This window comes from Cherax quadricarinatus, chromosome 76 (assembly GCF_038502225.1).
Source record: "Cherax quadricarinatus isolate ZL_2023a chromosome 76, ASM3850222v1, whole genome shotgun sequence".
NCBI classification, from domain to species: domain Eukaryota; kingdom Metazoa; phylum Arthropoda; class Malacostraca; order Decapoda; family Parastacidae; genus Cherax; species Cherax quadricarinatus.
Window position 1 is genome coordinate 2,276,709 of NC_091367.1, and position 22,196 is coordinate 2,298,904.

General features: G+C 41.6%; 1 protein-coding gene across 1 annotated transcript in view; it reads left to right on the plus strand.

Annotated features, from left to right (window-relative positions):
• The window catches only part of LOC128703705 (multiple PDZ domain protein), a 56,037-nt gene that overhangs the window by 28,680 nt on the left and 5,161 nt on the right, over window positions 1-22,196 (plus strand). The window contains exons 2-3 of the mRNA XM_070101102.1: window positions 2,079-2,230; window positions 17,591-17,779. Of these exons, the coding sequence (XP_069957203.1) occupies window positions 2,079-2,230; window positions 17,591-17,779 (341 nt within the window). The remainder of the gene's footprint in view (window positions 1-2,078; window positions 2,231-17,590; window positions 17,780-22,196) is intronic.

The following is a 22,196-nucleotide window of genomic DNA, read 5'->3' on the forward strand; positions in this document are numbered from 1 at the left end:
TTATCAACTTGTCGTTTTTCTAAACTGTTCATTCACAGTATATATTTTACACAACGTTTTAAATAATTAATAATTAGTTTAAACCTATTAACACTTAATTGACGCCATAAAACTGTCTTGTTTCGTATCTTTCACGACGTTTAGTAAATGATTTGGTCTTTTAAACACAGTTGAAAGTTGAATAGAACGTAAAATGGATAAGTTGATGTTTGACGGTTACATGAAAAGATGGTTGGATGATTGGTCAGATGAATGGATGGTTGGATGATTGGTCAAATGAATGGATGGTTGGATGAATGGATATTTGGATAAATAGATGGCTGGATAAATATAGATGGATATAAGATGGTAAGGTAGATTAGCTAAAACACAATACTAAGGTGAAATCTGTAATTCTGGTAACGAGTCACAGGTAAGACGGTGAACACTGTGTCTTTGGTCCACAAACAGGGAGGAAAGTCATTTCTCGAGTCGGTGAGGAATTTTTGAGGAGAATCTTTTTAATTTGCGAGGTCACTTGTATAAAATTTACGCTTCAGCTCCGCACAAAACTCTCTCTTGACGTATTCAGACGGAAATGTAAGATTGTTTTTTTTTATTATTCTTGCTCCACCTTGAGTCTGTAAGAAGTGGCGAGTTGACAGCTGGTTCTAGGGTGTGGCTGAATGACAATTGGTTCTAAGAGATGGCTGACTGACAGCTGGTTTTACGAAGTGGCTGGCTGACAGCAAGCCCTGAAAGAGTGGCGAACTGTAAAGACTGCTTAAATGCTACCTGTTGATTAATTGATGGTTTCAGAGGTTAATGACCCCGTGGCTCGGTCCGGGACCACGCCTCCTGATTACTGGTGTGATCACCACCCCGTGCTCGGTCCTGGACCAGGCCTCCTGGTTACTGATGTGATCACCACCCGGTACTCGGTCCTGGACCAGGCCTCTTGGTTACTGGTGTGATCATCACCCCGTGCTCGGTCCTGGACCAGGCTTCCTGGTTACTGGTGTGATCACCAACCCGTGCTTGGTCCTGGACCAGGCCTCCAGGTTACTGGTGTGACCACCACCACGGCTCAGTCGATCACGAAATAAATTAAGGAACTTGTCACGTTTCTTCTTGAATACGGCATGGAGTGTTTAGGTACTTGCGCCTCAGCTGTTCAGCTGAGGTGCAAGTACCTTCGATATACGTTCGTAATACCTTTGAAAGGTATCGAGAGTTTTTCCCATTGCCCCAACACGGCCCTGAGCCAAGCTATATCTGCCTAGTTCATTAGATATAGGACTCAGGATCTTATAAAAACCCTCCTTTCATACATCAAGGGAATAGCCAAAACACAAGTACAAGATATCCACCTGTACAGGTGAATATTTTGTACTATCTGCCTAGCGTCTCTCTCTCTCTCTAGTAATTTCAGTATGGTGATTTGGAACCAGTTTTTCAGTTATTTCCAGATATAAATTGTGTTGTGTCTTTATCTCTGGCATTCCAGGGAATATAGTCTGATGGACATTAAGCATTCCCAGTAACTTGGGTGTTTGGATATATACGAGCAGTGAAAGTTCTACATACATTCTCCAGGTCTGTATTTTCACCTGCCTTAATGGGATCGTTAGTATAGAACGGGATTCTATTCAAGCGAAACTTGATGTCAAAATTATGATCATTGGTTTGGCATCTCTTCTTTTTTTAAAAATTCTTGCTATTCAACCTTTTTTTTTCCTGTAGCTTTGACAGTAATTTTGTTAAAATCTTCAAACCTAAGGTCTCCTGACTAGATTAACCTGAACTCTCCCATCTGCTGATGTTTAAGAGTGTTTTATACTCTGTTTATTTTTTGTTTTTCTAATTTTCCACACTGGAATGACTGAAATGTGTCTTGGTTGTACATCAGACTAACATATTTGCATTTACAGTGTGCTTCTTTTTTTTTTGTTTATCCACTAATTCCGGTTGAAAATATGTTGTTTTAGTTATCGGTTTATAATATGTTACCCCATATGCTGTTGCTGTCTCATTGTCTGTTATTACTACTGTTTGCTGTTGTCTCTTTACCTCTGCTTATATGTTTTTGTCCTCCTCAGATACCTCGGCGGCGCTGTCCCTGCTGGAGCGCATCCAGCGCTCCATGAAGGAAACAGACGAGACCAAGTTGTCAGACCAGTGCAGCAACGACCTCAACACGCTCATCTCCGTCCTAGAGAGTCCCGTCTTCAGGGGCATCATCAACATACAGGTGAGTTAAAGTGAACAGGTATACCTACCTGGTCCGACTTGGACCATTTACAAGTCACACTAACATTTACAAGTCACGGTATTGTGCCTTTTTCTTCAAGATGAGATGTACACAAATGCAATTAAATGTAAGTTTTTTTTCTATACGTTTCGCCATGTGTGTGTGGGGGGACGAAACGTCTTCGATAAAACTTTCATGCAACTGCATTTTTTACGTTTGTTTTTACTATTTCTCATTTATGGGAGTTATAGCGCAAAGGTGGACTTGTTTCTCACCTTTACATTAGACTGATAAAAACACTAGCCACTGCTTCCTACCACCGACTCCCATTGTTTAATGGGAGTCGTCTCGGTAGAAGACAAAAATTCAAAACATGTATAAAAAAATAAATCCAGTGGGCATAGGAAAATAAGAGAATGTTCAATTTATATTGAACCTCTAAGGTTGTATACATTTTTAAAACAGCGAGTGTTACCCTGTCTCCCTTGATGAATTTAAGAAATTCAAGATGGCTGCCAAAGTGGTCACAGATCTTCCATTACTACTAAAATACTTGTAGATGAACACGACTACTGCTTTTTTTGCGATTTATTGCTGTAATTTTTTAAAGTAAAGGAATTTACTTTTTTGTACTTTCATACCGATAAGGATAGTGGTAGGATGATTCCATGTAAATTAGATATCCAAGATGGCTGTCATCCTTACCGTATTGGTTACAAGTATCTGAGATATTCTTTCCCAGCGTCCTACTGGTGGAGAACTTTCTCACTCGGTATTGTTAGAGTAAGACCACCTTGACCATGTCACTGTTGCATTAACATCGTCTTAGTAAACATATCCGTCCATTGATTGTCGTATTATTATTATTATTACGTACCATGCCATGGTCCTTGTCATGTCGAACTTGCCTCTATGCAATAATTCATTTATTTTAGTTGTGATGTGTTATAATTGGTTATTTTTCATTGATAGACGAATAGCTAACCTAACCTAAATACTAATGAGAGTTACCCTAATGTTCAGAGAACACAGTGAAGGTAATACGGACAAGACTAGGAAAATATTTGACAGGGTGGATTATGAATATTTTCAAAACTAAAGAAGGAACATCAATTCTGGTACTGATGGAATCACTTGTGCTTTCACATCTCGTATATTGTTGTGTGATGACAGCGTCTTTCAAGGCATGGGAGACGTTGTCAGAGATGGAAAATGCTGAGAAGTCGTGTGCTAGTGCAGAGAATTTGTAAAACATCTGAACTATTGCGAATGTTTCCAGGCATTTGGAATTTACTCTCTGGAGCAGAGACAAACCTGTTAGCATTTTCAGGAAAATACATGACAGGGGCCCGTTCTTCATACTGTTATTACCACTTCCTTTGTTCTTTTCATCACCTTTTCTTCTCAGCTGTCCTCTTCCTTTACCTCTCCTCCGTCCTCTTTGTCTCCCTCTCTTCCGGTCTCTACCTCTCACCCCTCTCCGCTGTCGTCTTCTCTTATTTCTTCCTCCCCCACTCTCTTCCCCTCTCACGACATTTCATATTTCTCTCCCTCTCGTCTCTTCACCGTCCTCTTCCTCCTCTTCTCTCTTGACTTATTCGAGTTGATCTGCACTCCATCTTGGCCGCGTGATATAGTGAAGACCAGTGCCAACGCCAGCTAGATGGAATTGGCTTTTGATGTTGAGGGAAGGTGAATCTCCTTCTTGAATACTGGAAAAAATACTTTCCACTTGCCTGACTTTAAAGTTTAGTAACTTTTCCTGCTGGGCTTAGTGGCTCACTCCTCTGCTCTCAGCCAGTACTTTTACACTGAGGGTTAACCATCTTTGTTTATCCTTCTGTCTGTCTTGCAGTCTCTCTATATATCTATCTCTATCTCTCTAAACCATTTGCCCATAAGGCTATACCTGTGATATATCAGTGACCGGTTTCGAGAAGTATTTTACCCTTCCAGACTGGCCTGAGGCCATGTTTTGGCCATTCAACCAGGCTGTTGCTGTTGGCGGCCCTTAAGCCTAGATGACCATCACAGCCTGATTGATCTGGCACTTGGCAGAGCTAGCAGTCCAATTTCCTATTGGAATTTTTTTATGCTTGTTCCGGCAATATTTCTGATATCTGCTGGTAGCAGGGTGAATAGTCTTGGTCCACTTATGGTTACAGTATTCTTTTATTGTGGTTTGCCTCCTTTCCTTCACCCCTCCCTCCTCGTATCCCCCTCTCCTTTCCCTCCTTTCTTTTATCCCCCTCTCCCTCACTCTCTCCCCCTTATCCCTTCTCGCCGTCCTCTTCTCCCTCTCTCCCTCCATCCTCTTATCTCCGTCTCCATACCTCTCTCCTTTCACCCTTCTTTCCTTTTATCTCCCCTCTCCCTTCTCCTTTTTATCCCTCTCTTCCATTCACCCCTCCCTCCCTCTTTTCACTCCTTCCCTAATACAAGAGGCCTCACCATTCCTTTTGGTCCTCGCTGATCTGTGTTGTGAGAGGTAAGGACACAGCAATTCCCTGATGGACTCTCGACTCTTACGTTGTGAAAATGAAAATTTTTTTTTTAAGCGGTTCTTTGCTTCACTAAGAATTCCTGGTCTCTCAGAGGTGTTCTCAGTCCCTGAGAGGTGTTTGCAGTCCCATTGTGGCGTTCTGAGTTCTCCTGAGGCATTCCCAGTCCCACTAAGATGTTCTGAGTTCTCTTGAGGCATTCCCAGTTCCACTAAGATGTTCCCAGTCCCAGTAAGACGTTTCCAGTCCCATTGAGATGTTTCCTGTCCCATTGAGGCGTTCTCATTGAGGCGTTCCCGGTCACATTGTGGCCTTTACAGTCCTCCTGAGGCATTCTCAGTCACAGTAAGATTTTCCCAGTCCTATTAAGACTTTCCCAATCCCATTGAGATATTCCCAGTCTCATTGAAACATTCTCTCGCATTCCCCATCTACCCCTCTCCACCCTCCCTGGATCCTTCCCTCTCATCTACCCCTCTCCATCCTCCCTGGATCCTTCCCTCTCATCCTTCTCTTATTTTACTAATAATAATATTGCCTTGCTCCGTAATGATGAATATATCTTTATAAATTCTATTCCTTCTGTGTGGTATAGACCATTCTGAGAACTCCAGCTCTGCTGGAACGGAACCTCTGGAATCTTTGGTCCATTTGGTCAAATGTGTGATGAGGGCCACACGGTTTTGTTGACACTGTGCACTGTGGAACCTACATAAAAGTGAATTCATAATTTCATGTGAGGGCCGCATCCATTTCCTAGAAGGGCCACATGAGACCCTCGGACCGCAGGTTGGGGACCTCATGAATTCTATACTATAGCTACTGACCCCACAGTGCAGTGTTTAACGATATCCTCCACCGAGATTGACAAAATCACTTAATGTACGAAATCCATCCAATGTGATGGAATAAGACAGGGGAACCATTCTGTGTGATGGAATATGACAGGGGAACCATTCTGTGTGATGGAATATGACAGGGGAACCATCCTGTTTCATGGAATATGAAAGGGAAACCATCCTGTGTGATGGAATATGACAGGGAAACCATCCAAGTGACGGAATATGACAGGGAAACATAGCTAGCTTTTGTTCCTACTGTGTAACTGTCGTACAGAAGAGTGCAACAGCACACTGCTGATGTATTCAATCTTAATATAATCTCTCTCTTTCAGGATTACCTTCCTTTCCTCTCTCTTGCTCTCCTTTCCTTCTTCCCCTTTTCCTCTCATCCTCCCCCCCTTCCCCTCCCATCCTCCCAGTTTTCCCTTTCATCCTTTCCCTCCTTATCTTTTTCCATTTTCTCACCCATCCTCCCCTTCTCCCTTCTCTTTTCCCTTTCTCTTCTTCTCCCTTCCTCTTTTTCTCCTCACTTCCTAATTTTCTTGCTATTCTATCTTCCTCTTTTTCTCCCTTACGTTTTCCCCTATTCTCCCTTTTCATCTTATAAATTTTTCGTTCTGTTCTCCCTCATTTTCTCACTATTCTCCCTTTCCATTGCTCTTCATCTTTTTTTCTCCCCTTCTCTCTTCCCAATTTTCTCCCTATTCCCCCTTCCCAGTTTTCTATCCCTCTTTTCTCACTCCTGTTATTCCTCCTCACACCTCTTCTCCCCTCCTCCCACCTCTCACCTCTCCTACCTTCCCACCTCTCACCTCTCCTACCTTCCCTCCTCCCACCTCTTCTCCCTTACCCCCCCTCCCTTTCTTATCCTATCTTTCCCTTCCGCCCTCTGCCCATCCTCCTTCAGAAGGAGTGGATGTCTGCCGTGTGTTCTAGTCTTTTTCCACTCTCCCAGATACTGCCTTAATGATTTGTACAGCATGTTGTCCAGTTCTCTTCACTGGCTCATTATCTCTCTACTCACCCAGTTGTGTTTGCAGGGTTCGAGTCTCGGCTCCTTACGGTGCATCTGTCACTCTAGTTTCCACATGTGTTTCCTGTCTCTAGTTAGTCAGTCTTCGTCTGCCTCTCAGTTCCTCTTTGAAATTTTGTACATTGTGATCATATCTCGCATAGTTCTTGTCTCCGCTAGGGTCTACTTGGTGGGTGTTCCGGGGGTCAACACCCCCGCGGCACAGTCCATGACCAGGCCTCCCGGTGGATCAGGGCCTGATCAACCAGGTTGTTAATGCTGGCCAAACATAGTCCAACGGCTGATAGGGTGCAGTCTATCTTGATTTGCCTGTTAGTTCCTCTTAGAATTTTGTACGTTGTAATCGTATTTCCCATATTCCTGGTCTTTGCTAAGGCGATCAAGTTCAGTTGTTTCAACCTGTCCTCTTAGAGCAGTTCTCTCTGTACTGGGACTGTTTCAACCTGTCCTCTTAGAGCAGTTCTCTCTGTACTGGGACTGTTTCAACCTGTCCTCTTAGAGCAGTTCTCTCTGTACTGGGACTGTCCTGCGGTTGCAAGTCATTAGACGTTTTCGGCAGGACAGACAACTCTTGCTCTCTCACTTTCAACAGTATAACAAGGTAGTTTCATCTTCAAGGAAAGGACTCTTGACTCAAGGAATTGGAGCCATCCTCCTTTTTCCCAAATCATTTCACATTCGACTTTATAACCTGGCGCTCCCGTGTGAATATCATTAATATTAACAGGGTGTCAGATCAACCAGGCTGTGATGGATGTGTGGTTCGGCAGCAGCAACAGCCTGGTTGACGAGACAAGCACCAGACGAGCCTGGCCTATGGCAAGGCTCCAGGAGTAAAAAATATTCTCGAAACTCGTCAAAGGCATATATGGGAGGTATAAAGCATTTTTCCATGGTATGGGCGCAGTCTGACTCGTGAGTCATGCATCACCAGATACCAGCCTGGTTAACCAGGCTGTTGCTGCTGGTGGCTCGCAGCCCCACATATTCATCACAGCCTGGTTGATCTGACACCTGGTGAAGATACTTGTCCAGTTTCCCCTTGAAGACTTCTACACTTGTCCCAGCAGTGTTTCTGATATCTTCTGGTAAGATGTTGAATAACGAACCTGGCCTATGGCCAGGCTACGAGAGTACTAAGACTCTCGAAACTCATCAAAGGTATTTTACCTGAGTGTATTATTCTCTTGTGACCTTTTACCTTCCGCACCTCCCTGAGCAAAGGCAACTGCAAAATTTCCGTTTCGTTCGTAACTTTTAATGATGACCTCCTGAGAATCTTCAACTTCCTCCCATTTATCATTATTATCCTCGTGATATTTCATCCAGATCCTGAAGGCTTGTGGGCTGGTTTGTTTTATATGAAGTCCTAGGTTCTAGAGGCATGTTTAGGACACGCCAATCCTTCATTATATGCGATGTTTCGCTTTGTATGGAGCTTTAACAAACTAGATAAGCTCTACTCGGGTCAGAACCTCAAAGGTAGTGGTGTGAACGAGCTTGGCCCATAGCCGGGCTCTGGGAGCAGAAAAACTCTGGAAACTCAACAAGGTATATATACATATCAACAGTACCTGTCATCCCTAGAGACCAGTGTTGTACACCTTCCTGTCATCCAGGTGGAAGGCACATTTTTTTCAAATTAGCGTTTATTTCTCATTTTTTTCGATTTTTTTTCGATAAATTTTAGAGCTTATTATTCTCGGTTAGCTTAACCTATGTTTACCTTCATTTACGTATAATTATCCGACAATAATGAAATAAAGACAGGGCTTGTGCGTGGCAGCGTGGCTCAAGCCTGAATGTTGATACAGTGTTCCCTTATTGTGCCCACTGCACCCCAACATTATGTATGTGTATATATGTCGTGCCGAAGTAACATAGCAAATCACTAAAATTGAGTGTGGGTGGGAGTTAATAATAATAATAATAAAAAGGTACTACTATTACCTGTACATATCAGGAATATTGACGGGACGAGGAAGTTTTCAAGAAGAGGCTCCTCAACTTCCTGTCTGCCTTGGAGGACCATTATTATGAATCAATATTTCTTCCTGGAGAGAATAAGCGAAGAATATCATTGAAAAATGGTATGGTGATACCGACAAGATGTGAAAAAAGACACATGCAGTTCAGGACATTTATTAGAGGAAACGTTTCGCCAGAGTGACTTCGTCATTGTTTTGGCATCTCTTGTTTCATTGGCGTAGTTATCTGCCTTATCATTTTCATTAGGGCTGTATTAATAACATTGTTGTGATTCTTGAATGTGAGATCCTTTTACATTATTAATCTACTGATTCGAATTTATGATGTATTCCGATCCAGACTTTATTTCCTCATTTTTTCCACTGCAGAGTAACTGAAATTTTTCTTTACTGAGCATCCTGTTGTTGTCAGTGGCTCAGTGGAAGACCTGGTTTATATCGTGTGTCGTCAGTGGATGCCGCTCTCATACAAACTTTAGTCTCGTCTGCAGAGGTTGATAAAATATGACCTTACAGGTGTATCTGAGGTATAATATGCGAGGTGTGAGGACTCAAGTTACTAGAGTAGCACCATCCATCGTTCTCTTGACTTCTCTTGGATTACAAACGGACGAAGATCAAGTAAGATTACAAGGGGATCTGGACAGGCTACAAGCTTGGTCTGACAAATGGCTCCTGGTGTTTAACCAGCCACCGAGCGCAAAGTCATGAAGCTTGGCGAAGGCCAAAAACGACCGCAGACGGAGTACAGGCTAGGTTCTTTACATCCACCCTGTCACTTGCCTTACTTTCTCTCGTGTTTAAAGAACAGATTATCTAACATCAGCATTGATACGTTTACTTATTCAGTTGCGGCCGAGTCTAGGGTCAGCACCAGACTAGCGGCCGAGTCTAGGGTCAGCACCAGACTAGCGGCCGAGTCTAGGGTCAGCACCAGACTAGCGGCCGAGTCTAGGGTCAGCACCAGACTAGCGGCCGAGTCTACGGTCAGCACCAGACTAGCGGCCGAGTCTAGGGTCAGCACCAGACTAGCGGCCGAGTCTGGGGTCAGCACCAGACTAGCGGCCGAGTCTAGGGTCAGCACCAGACTAGCCTGGCCCATGGCCGGGCTCAGAGAGTAGAGAAACTCTCGAAACCCTTCAAAGGTATATCAGTATTCCCCGCGGCCAGGTCCCAGACCAGACAGCATGTTTGATGGCTTAATCAGTGAGGGTTTTTAGTACTAGCAGCAGTCAATCGCAACCACCACAGCCTGGTTGATCAGAGACTGATATACCTTTGATGAGTTTCGATTCTTTTAACTCCCGGAGACCGGCCATGGGCTAGGCTTGTCTGATGCTAGCCTGGTCAACCAGGCTGTTGCTGCTGGTGGCCCGCTGCCCCACATATCCATCACAGCCTGGTTGATCTAGCACCTCAAGCAACTTGTTAATCCCCCCTCGCACGAATACTGCAATTTTGGCTATTTTTTATGTTATATTTTCTAAGGTCTTGTGATATTAGATGACATGAGTGATGGATCATCTCTCAAACTTTTTATGATACCTTAAATTTCTCTCATTTTTCAAGAAAGTTTTATACTGGCACTGGAGCGTATTTTACGTGTCTTATACTCACTGTGAAGTGTGTGTGTGAAGTGTCTTGTACTCACTGTGAAGTGTGTGTGTGAAGTGTCTTATACTCACTGTGAAGTGTGTGTGTGAAGTGTCTTATACTCACTGTGAAGTGTGTGCGTGAAGTGTCTTATACTCACTGTGAAGTGTGTGTGTGAAGTGTCTTATACTCACTGTGAAGTGTGTGCGTGAAGTGTCTTGTACTCACTGTGAAGTGTGTGTGTGAAGTGTCTTATACTCACTTTGAAGTGTGTGTGTGAAGTGTCTTATACTCACTGTGAAGTGTGTGTGTGAAGTGTCTTATACTCACTGTGAAGTGTGTGTGTGAAGTGTCTTATACTCACTGTGAAGTGTGTGTGTGAAGTGTCTTATACTCACTTTGAAGTGTGTGTGTGAAGTGTCTTATACTCACTGTGAAGTGTGTGTGAAGTGTCTTATACTTACTGTGAAGTGTGTGTGTGTGAAGTGTCTTATACTCACTGTGAAGTGTGTGTGTGAAGTGTCTTGTACTCACTGTGAAGTGTGTGTGTGAAGTGTCTTATACTCACTGTGAAGTGTGTGTGTGAAGTGTCTTATACTCACTGTGAAGTGTGTGTGTGAAGTGTCTTATACTCACTGTGAAGTGTGTGTGTGAAGTGTCTTGTACTCACTGTGAAGTGTGTGTGTGAAGTGTCTTGTACTCACTGTGAAGTGTGTGTGTGAAGTGTCTTGTACTCACTGTGAAGTGTGTGTGTGAAGTGTCTTATACTCACTGTGAAGTGTGTGTGTGAAGTGTCTTATACTCACTGTGAAGTGTGTGTGTGAAGTGTCTTATACTCACTGTGAAGTGTGTGTGTGAAGTGTCTTATACTCACTGTGAAGTGTGTGTGTGAAGTGTCTTATACTCACTGTGAAGTGTGTGTGTGAAGTGTCGTATACTCACTGTGAAGTGTGTGTGTGAAGTGTTCACTTTGAAGTGTGTGTGTGTGTAGTGTTCACTTTGAAGTGTGTGTAGTGTTCACTTTGAAGTGTGTGTAGTGTTCACTTTGAAGTGTTTGTGTATAGTGTTCACTTTGAAGTGTGTGTGTGTAGTGTTCACTTTGAAGTGTGTGTGTAGTGTTCACTTTGAAGTGTGTGTGTGTAGTGTTCACTTTGAAGTGTGTGTAGTGTTCACTTTGAAGTGTTTGTGTATAGTGTTCACTTTGAAGTGTGTGTGTGTAGTGTTCACTTTGAAGTGTGTGTGTGTAGTGTTCACTTTGAAGTGTGTGTGTGTAGTGTTCACTTTGAAGTGTGTGTGTGTAGTGTTCTCTTTGAAGTGTGTGTGTAGTGTTCACTTTGAAGTGTGTGTGTGTAGTGTTCACTTTGAAGTGTGTGTAGTGTTCACTTTGAAGTGTTTGTGTATAGTGTTCACTTTGAAGTGTGTGTGTGTAGTGTTCTCTTTGAAGTGTGTGTGTGTAGTGTTCACTTTGAAGTGTGTGTGTGTAGTGTTCACTTTGAAGCGTGTGTGTGTAGTGTTCACTTTGAAGTGTGTGTAGTGTTCACTTTGAAGTGTTTGTGTATAGTGTTCACTTTGAAGTGTGTGTGTGTAGTGTTCACTTTGAAGTGTGTGTGTGTAGTGTTCACTTTGAAGTGTGTGTGTGTAGTGTTCACTTTGAAGTGTGTGTGTGTAGTGTTCACTTTGAAGCGTGTGTGTGTAGTGTTCACTTTGAAGTGTGTGTAGTGTTCACTTTGAAGTGTTTGTGTATAGTGTTCACTTTGAAGTGTGTGTGTGTAGTGTTCACTTTGAAGTGTGTGTGTGTAGTGTTCACTTTGAAGTGTGTGTGTGTAGTGTTCACTTTGAAGTGTGTGTGTGTAGTGTTCACTTTGAAGTGTGTGTGTAGTGTTCACTTTGAAGTGTGTGTAGTGTTCACTTTGAAGTGTTTGTGTATAGTGTTCACTTTGAAGTGTGTGTGTGTAGTGTTCTCTTTGAAGTGTGTGTGTGTGTAGTGTTCACTTTGAAGTGTGTGTGTAGTGTTCACTTTGAAGTGTGTGTGTAGTGTTCACTTTGAAGTGTGTGTGTAGTGTTCACTTTCAAACGGATTTTGTACTGATTTTGAAGCGTATTTATTGCTCACTTGGAAGCGTGTTGTCTGTCCACTTTGAAACGTGTTTAAAACTCACTTAAGCGTATTTTAAACCGACTTTGGGAGCTTGTTTTATATTCATTTTGAAGCGTGTCATTTTTAGTCCATTTAGAACATTTTTTTGATGTTTCATCTTAGATGTTTGTTTAAAAGTACAATATAAACCTCATCATTGGTTTATTATCAGCTATTTCCTATGTGTTTTGTACCATTTTACATTATATATATAATATATATTATTGTCATGTCAGATTTTTACATTTAACAGTTAAACGTCCAGAGATCTGTGCTCGTTTATTCTCGAGAATTCCCCGTTCATTTATCTTTGTTAGATCCTCGTTCGTTTATCTTCGTGTGATCCTCGTTCATCTTTGTGAGCTTCTCGTTCGTTTATCCTTGAGAGATCATCGTTCGTTTATCTTTCAGGGATTCTCGTTCGTTTAACGTCGACACGTTCTCGTTTACTTAACTTCGAGAAGTCCTCGTTTGTTTATCTTCCAGAGCTCCTCGTTCGTTAATCTTCGGTAACTTTTCGCTCGCGAAACATGAGCTCCGTTTAGAGGGCAGAGTTGCTGGTGGGTTCATCCGAAGCTCTCTCGTGTTTCGAGCGAAAAGTTGTGGGAGCGAATTGTTGACTCTGCAGTATAAATTGGGAGAGTAACGGGATCCCGTACAGTCTGTAGGGTAGCGATCTCTCTCTCTCTCTCTCTCTCTCTCTCTCTCTCTCTCTCTCTCTCTCTCTCTCTCTCTCTCTCTCTCTGTCTCTCTCGTTCGTTTCCCCCCTTGCTCTGTTTTCTCTCCTATTTAGTACTACATAGTCCTACATTTACATCGTAATGTCTTTGTAGTCATTAGCAATGATTAGTAATATAGAAAATACCAGGGAATTACTAGAGTTATCGTTAACAGTGTTTCACGTGTGGTTTCCAACAGTTGACACTTGTTTCGTGGTAATTTTTTCTAGTTTTCTACTTCTAGTATTGTGTTATTGGGAATTTTGTAGTGATTGTTGTTAGTTTATTGGTTTATTTGTGGTGACTGTTGTTAATTTATTGGTTTCTTTGTGGTGACTGTTGTTAATTTATTGGTTTCTTTGTGGTGACTGTTGTTAATTTATTGGTTTCTTTGTGGTGACTGTTGTTAATTTATTGGTTTCTTTGTGGTGACTGTTGTTAATTTATTGGTTTCTTTGTGGTGACTGTTGTTAATTTATTGGTTTCTTTGTGGTGACTGTTGTTAATTTATTGGTTTCTTTGTGGTGACTGTTGTTAATTTATTGGTTTCTTTGTGGTGACTGTTGTTAATTTATTGGTTTCTTTGTGGTGACTGTTGTTAATTTATTGGTTTCTTTGTGGTGACTGTTAATTTATTGGTTTATTTGTGGTGACTGTTGTTAATTTATTGGTTTATTTGTGGTGACTGTTGTTAATTTATTGGTTTCTTTGTGGTGACTGTTGTTAATTTATTGGTTTATTTGTGGTGACTGTTGTTAATTTATTGGTTTCTTTGTGGTGACTGTTGTTAATTTTTTGGTTTCTTTGTGATAACTGTTGTTAATTTATTGGTTTCCTTTTGATGACTGTTGTTAATTTTTAGGTTTCTTTGTGATTACTGTTAATTTATTGGTTTCTTTGTGGTGACTGTTGTTAATTTATTGGTTTCTTTGTGGTGACTGTTGTTAATTTATTGGTTTCTTTGTGGTGACTGTTGTTAATTTATTGGTTTATTTGTGGTGACTGTTGTTAATTTATTGGTTTCTTTGTGGTGACTGTTGTTAATTTATTGGTTTATTTGTGGTGACTGTTGTTAATTTATTGGTTTCTTTGTGGTGACTGTTGTTAATTTATTGGTTTCTTTGTGGTGACTGTTGTTAATTTTTTGGTTTCTTTGTGATAACTGTTGTTAATTTATTGGTTTCTTTTTGATGACTGTTGTTAATTTTTAGGTTTCTTTGTGATAACTGTTAATTTATTGGTTTCTTTGTGGTGACTGTTGTTAGTTTATTGGTTTCTTTGTGGTGACTGTTGTTAATTTATTGGTTTATTTGTGGTGACTGTTGTTAATTTATTGGTTTCTTTGCGGTGACTGTTAATTTATTGGTTTCTTTGTGATGACTGTTATTAATTTATTGGTTTCTTTGTGGTGACTGTTGTTAATTTATTGGTTTCTTTGTGGTGACTGTTGTTAATTTATTGGTTTATTTGTGGTGACTATTGTTAATTTATTGGTTTCTTTGCGGTGACTGTTAATTTATTGGTTTCTTTTTGATGACTGTTATTAATTTATTGGTTTCTTTGTGGTGACTGTTGTTAATTTATTGGTTTCTTTGTGGTGACTGTTAATTTATTGGTTTCTTTGTAGTAATAATTTAATGGGTTCCTGGTAATTATTACCTGTTTAATAGCGGTTTTATAGTGTTGATCACTGGTTTAGTATCAGTTTTTTTTATCTGTTATCCCTGTCCTCCATTCTCACTTGTGGTCATTTGTAAAAGATTTACTTTCTCTATTTATATTTTTACCTGTAATGTAATTGAATTGCCTCAGTGATAGTTTAATTGAATTGTCTCAGTGATAACGCCTTCGCTCTCTCGAGTTTTGAAAGAAGTTAAAAATCCGATGAATTATTTTTTTTTGTATTTTCAGTTTCCTCTGACCCTATTAACTGATGGCAATCTAAAGTGAGTTTTTTTTTGTGCTTAAAACATATGGTTTTCCTTGTGAGTTTAGTTATGGTTCTCTTGGGGGACTGGGCAGAGTTGAGGGCTTGTGTCATCACTTTCTTCTGGAAAACTGACCAGGTCACAGGGGTTATGACCCAGGGAATTAGCCACAGGTAGATAGATAGGCAGGAGTGTAAGGAGTCCCTCTAGCGTAAGGTAAGGCAGGGGAAGGTGTTTAGAATAAGGGGTGAGTGCTGACTGGAAGATGCAAGGAAGGTGTTATGAGAATGAGAAACAGGCTGTGTTTATGGGAAAGAGAAACAAGGAAAATGTTGGGAGAATGGGAAACATGTATTGTTTATGGGGAAGATAAGCAAGGGAGATGTTTTGAGAATGAGAAACAGGTAGTGTTTATGGGAAAGAGAAGCAAGAAAGGTGTTTAGAGTAAAGTGTAGGTAGGTGGTGGATGGTGACATATAACTTTGGAAAGCAAGGGTAGCAGAGGAAGATACTTAAGATTATGGAAAGGGTATTTAAATGTACAGGTGGTGTAGGAGAGGTAGGTGAGAAAGTTGTACGCACTTAATTGTACTCACCAAGTTCTACATGCATATGTCGACTCCACGACTTTTTATTTGGTGGGTTGAACTCTGTTCAAAAACTGTTAAAAGTACTTCCTACCGTCACTGTGGCTCATCAGTAGTACTTCCTACCGTCACTGTGGCTCATCAGTAGTACTTCCTACCGTCACTGTGGCTCATCAGTAGTACTTCCTACCGTCACTGTGGCTCATCAGTAGTACTTCCTACCGTCACTGTGGCTCATCAGTAGTCACTGTGTTCCCTGGCTCCCTGTTCTCGCATCTCAGACAACCTGTCCCAATTCTCTGTTGCCATTTCTTGATGCGGAAGAGGTGGGTGAGAAATATGTGCCTTTTGCAGATGAAATAGGGAAGCTTAATCAGGGAAAGATAAAAGTCTCCTGATCCACCGGGCGGCTTAGTCTCGGCTGGGTCACTCAGACGAAAACATCCTACAGGTATCCTTCAGGTACGGGGGTCAGTTAATGTGGATATTTCAGGAACGTGAGGAAAGTAGGAAGAGACCAGAAAATATCGCATTAATAATAAAATGTTCAGTGGTATGATACTATGGAGGCTTTATCCTCCTTCCTGGGACTGACTCCTCTACTTCCTAGACAGCAGCTGCCAGTGTGATCGTTCAGTCGCTGTAATTTGTACTAGGAAGAAGACATGAAGCAGGGGAGGGCAGGTGTAGGTGGTACTGGTATGAGAGGCTGAAGGTGGTAGTGAACAGTCATCAGTCTGTGGAACTTTTAATCATTCCCAGAACTTCCTTAATTTAGTATTCTGTTGTGTGTACGGAGTAGGAGGCAGCCAGTGATAAGGAATGTCAGCAACGTTGGTGGCGGTACCGACTGAGAGAGAGAGAGAGAGAGAGAGAGAGAGAGAGAGAGAGCAAGAACAAGAGGAAGTGCAGAAGAGGTAGAGAATAAGAATGAGTATGATAATGAGAAGAGTTGCTGGTAAAGTATGTGCCCAGTATTCTCTACACACAGCACTAGATTTAGAAGCTTGCCTTATTACAGGGTAATGTTCTCTTGGTCTCGTTGTGCCTCCCTTTCTACTCTGCTGCTAAAGCGGAACAATTTAGCAAATGCAGAGAGAGCCTCCCCCTCCCTCCATCGAAATACAATCACCTCTGAACGTTAATCATTTTATCGGAAGTGAACGTCCAAAATTGAGTTGGATTTATCATTATGAACATTAATTGCCACACTATTGTATTTTTTCAGTATTCTAGAAAAAAATAGTGAAATTCCAAGCACTTTCGTGATTTCTCACAGTATCAAGGAACTGACTATATCTATATATATATATATATATATATATATATATATATATATATATATATATATATATATATATATATATATATATATATATATACATATATATATATATATATATATATATATATATATATATATATATATATATATATATATATATATATATATATATACGTATTCCTTTTTTCTGGGGATCGAACTTTGAATTTTCCCGGAAATGTAATCTTTTTTATATTTCCTTGTACCTTGTTTTTAAGAAAGTTTTATTTTTAGAATGACAGTCCTTGATTTTGTTAAAAAAGTTTTGTTTCGTAGAATTGAATGTATTTGGATGCAATGATTCTCTCTCCATCTCTCTCTCTATTCCACTCTTCTAGTGTCCAATTGTTTTTCTCAGAAAGCTACTTACATTTTCAGAAATGCTGACATCTCCGTTTTTTGTGTTATAGAAATTTTTGGAATATAATTTTGCTGAATATCTCGTATGTCATAATTATGTCTCCACCCTCTCTTCCAGTGTTGTCACACTGAGGTTTTTTCTTATTGCTCGTTTGTATATAATGGTTATCTTGTATGTCAAGACCATGTCTCAGCTCATTAAATATTACACTGAGATCTATTTTATGTGATGAGTACAATAGATATCTTGTATGTCATGAACAAGATCCCTTCTCTTCACTTCTAGTGTTGTGTTGTGTTTGATTCTGCGTGTTACACGTATGTATATGCTGTACGTTTGTGTTGCAGGAGTCGCTGAAGGAGTTGAAGAAGCAGGTGTCACAACACCCATCCATAGTACCGACGGACTTTGACATCAGTCGTGAGGGAAAGTTGATCCTTCACGTCTCCCCAGAAGGTGGACACCAGCTGGAGTTTGCTGTTCACGGTGAACCATCTACCATCACACTACAACCTGCACCAGCTCTCATTACCCAGGTGAGAGAGAGAGAGAGAGAGAGAGAGAGAGAGAGAGAGAGAGAGAGAGAGAGAGAGAGAGGGAGATTAGAGAGGTAGGTAACAAGTCTGCTTGTTAATAAAGATAGGGAATCTTTACCTAAGCTTGTAAATACCCCAATGTAAATAAAAGAGAGACAATGCCATCCATTACAGTGCAATCTACACCAGCACTCATTACCCAAGTGAGAGTGAGAGAGAGTGGTAGGTAACAGCTCTTTGCTTGTAAATAAAGATAAGGAATCTTAACCTGACCCTCTAAAAACCCCATTGTAAATTAAAGAGAGACAGAGAGGGAGGGTTGGTGGTTGGATAGAGGTAGGGAGGGAGTATTACTATAGTTGTGAACCCCTCAAGGAAGGTTCCTTGATGTTGGTGAGGGGCTCTTGATTTAGGGAATTGGATCTGTGCTCCAGTTCCCTGAATTAAGCCTGAATGCCTTCCACATCCTCCCCCCAGGCGCTGTATAATCCTCCGGGTTTAGCGCTTCCCCCTTGATTATAATAATATAGTTGTGATATTTTCAGAGCACTTTAGGGCGGGATGGATAGGATGAGGGGAAAGATGACGGAGAGGAGAGAGAAATAGGATGAGAGGAGCGATTTAGAGAAGGAAGGGGAGGAGGAGAATAGAGAGAAGGGTGTGAAGGCAACGAATGAAGTAATTGTAGGAGAGGGGGGGAGGAACGATCCTACAATCGTAATTAGTAAATACAGTTAGTATTGTTATACTTATAATTAAGCGCTCAGCCTGCAGGAACCATTGGGAAATAATCAGGTTCCATCCGTGGAAGAAGAGATTAGCTCCTAATCCTCGGATCAGCATCAATTGAGCCTCCCGGTCCGTAAATGCACTAAATTTAGTCGAAAGGGTATATATATTGCAAACAGTTCAAGTTCGCGTAACAGATCCTATTTATTATTGTCTGGATGTGTGTCAGATCCTCCCTATTACTGCCAGGATGTCTGTCAGATCCTCCTTATTACTGCCAGGATGTCTGTCAGATCCTCCTTATTACTGCTAGGATGTCTGTCAGATCCTCCTTATTACTGCTAGGATGTCTGTCAGATCCTCCTTATTACTGCCAGGATGTCTGTCAGATCCTCCTTATTACTGCTAGGATGTCTGTCAGATCCTCCTTATTACTGCTAGGATGTCTGTCAGATCCTCCTTATTACTGCCAGGATGTCTGTCAGATCCTCCTTATTACTGCTAGGATGTCTGTCAGATCCTCCTTATTACTGCCAGGATGTCTGTCAGATCCTCCTTATTACTGCCAGGATGTCTGTCAGATCATCTTTTATTCCTCCCAAGGCTGTCTGTCATATCCTCTTTATACCTACCAAGGCTGTCAGATCCTCTTTATTCCTCCCAAGGCCGTCATATATTTGCCTTCCCCGTGAAATTTGATTTATCCACAATGAAATACCAGCGAAGACTCTGAAATCTAAACTAGATTTAAGATGTTTTTCCTGTTCCCTCCTGGAGGTTACCTGGAGGTTATTCCGGGGATCAACGCCCCCGCGGCCCGGTCCATGACCAGGCCTCCCGATGGATCAGGGCCTGATCAACTAGGCTGTTACTGCTGGCCGCACGCAGTCCAACGTACGAGCCACAGCCCGGCTGATCCGGCACTGACTTTAGGTATCTGTCCAGCTCTCTCTTGAAGGCAGCCAGGGGTTTATTGGTAATTCCCCTAATGCTTGATGGGAGGCTGTTGAACAGTTTTGGGCCCCGGACACTTATGGTGTTTTCCCTTAGTGTACCAATGGCGCCCCTACTTTTAATTGGGGGCATTTTGCATCGCCTGCCCAGTCTTTTACTTTCGTAGGGAGTGATTTCTGTGTGCAGATTTGGGACCATTCCTTCCAAGATTTTCCAAGTGTAGATTATGATATATCTCTCCCTCCTGCGTTCCAACGAGTACAAGTCAAGTGCTTCCAAGCGTTCCCAGTAGTTAAGGTGCTTGACAGAACTTATACGTGCAGTAAAGGATCTCTGTACACTCTCTAGATCTGCGATTTCACCTGCTTTGAATGGAGATGTTAATGTACAGCAGTATTCCAGCCTAGAGAGAACAAGTGATTTGAAAAGGATCATCATTGGCTTGGCATCTCTCGTTTTGAAAGTTCTCATTATCCATCCTATCATTTTCTTTGCACGTGCGATCGTGGCACTGTTGTGATCCTTGAAAGTGAGATCCTCAGACATTACTACTCCCAGGTCCCTTACATTATTTTTCCGCTCTATTGTATGGCCGGAGTCAGTAGTATACTCTGTTCTAGTTATTATCTCCTCCAGTTTTCCATAACGGAGTAGTTGGAATTTGTCCTCATTGAACATCATATTGTTTACCGTTGCCCACTGGAAAACTTTGTTTATATCTTCTTGGAGGTTAACCACGTCCTCAGCAGATGACAGCCTCATGAAGATCCTAGTATCATCCGCAAAGGATGATACGATGCTGTGGTGTATATCTCTGTCTATGTCTGATATGAGGATAAGGAATAAGATGGGGGCGAGTACTGTGCCTTGTGGAACAGAGCTCTTCACTATGGCAGCCTCCGATTTAACTCTGTTGACCACTACTCTTTGTGTTCGATTTGTTAGGAAGTTGAAGATCCATCTCCCCACTTTCCCAGTTATTCCTTTAGCACGTATTTTATGGGCTATTACGCCATGATCGCATTTGTCAAATGCTTTTGCAAAGTCTGTGTATATTACATCTGCATTCTGATTTTCTTCCAGTGCATCCAAGGCCATGTCATAGTGATCCAGTAGTTGTGAGAGGCAGGAGCGACCTGCCCTGAACCCATGTTGCCCTGGATTGTGCAGATTTTGGGAATCCAGGTGATTTGCAATCCTGCTTCTTAGCACTCTTTCAAAGATTTTTATGATGTGGGACGTCAGAGCTATTGGTCTATAGTTCTTAGCTAATGCTTTGCTGCCACCTTTATGGAGTGGGGCTATATCCGTTGTTTTAAGTGACTGTGGAATTTCACCCATGTCCAAGCTCCTCCTCCATAGTGTACTTAGGGCACGCGAGAGGGGTTTCTTGCAGTTCTTAATGAAAACAGAGTTCCACGAGTCTGGGCCCGGGGCTGAGTGCATAGGCATGTTGTCAATGGCTTTTTCGAAATCTATCGGAGTTAGGGTAATGTCGGAAATCTGGCATACATTTATGGAGTTTTGAGGCTCATTCATGAAGAAATCATTTGGGTCGTCGATCCTCAGACCGATTAGTGGTTCACTAAACACAGAGTCGTACTGGGATTTCAATATTTCACTCATTTCCTTGTTGTCATCTGTGTAAGTCCCATCCTGTCTGAGTAAGGGCCCGATACTAGATGTGGTATTTGCCTTGTTTTTGGCATATGAAAAGAAATATTTTGAATTTCTTTCAATTTCACTAATAGCTTTAAGCTCCTCCTGCCTCTCCTGGTTCCTGTAAGAGTCATTTAACTTAAGTTCGATAGTTTCCACTTCCCTGGTCAGCGCCTCCTTTCGTGTATCAGATATTCTAGCACTCCTGAGGAGCTCAGTGACTCTTCGTCGTCTTCTGTAGAGGGAGCGTCTTTCTCTCTCCAGTTTACTCCTGCTCTTCTTCTTTCTTAGGGGAATATGCCTAGAACATGCTTCGGCTGCCAGGAAGTTGATCCTTTCAAGGCACTGGTTTGGATCCATGTCATTTAAGACATCTTCCCAACATGTTTCGTTTAGGACATGGTTTACCTGGTCCCAGTTGATGTTTTTGTTGTTGAAGTTGTATTTTGTGAAGACACCTTCTCAGGTACATGCATTCTGCTGATCAGGACCTATGCATGTACGTCTGGACTTCGATTAGGTTGTGATCGGAATTAGTTGTTTTTGATATTCTTATGTCTCTTATCAGGTCCTCATTATTTGTGAAGATAAGGTCAAGTGTGTTTTCTAGTCTTGTTGGCTCCACTATCTGCTGGCTTAAGGTGTGTTTTTCGCAGAGACTTAGTAGCTCATGTGTGTGTGACCTTTCATCTGCGCTACCTCCGGGGATTGTTTCAGCTATAACATTATTTGCTACATTCTTCCATTTTGTATGCCTTAGGTTGAAATCACCAAGCAGTAAGATGTTTGGGGATGGAGCTGGAAGGTTTTCCAAACAGTAATCAATTTTCAGTAGCTGTTCCTTGAACTGTTGTGAGGTTGCATCTGGTGGCTTGTATACAACCACAATGACTAGGTTTTGGTTCTCGATCTTTATTGATAGAACTTCAACTACCTCATTTGTGGTGTTCAGCAACTGCGTGCAGAAAAGGGACTCTGACATACAGGCCAATTCCCCCTTGTTTCCTGTTTTTTCTGTCGCATCTAAAAAGGTTGTAACCACTTATCCATATTTCACTGTCAAAGTGATCTTTTG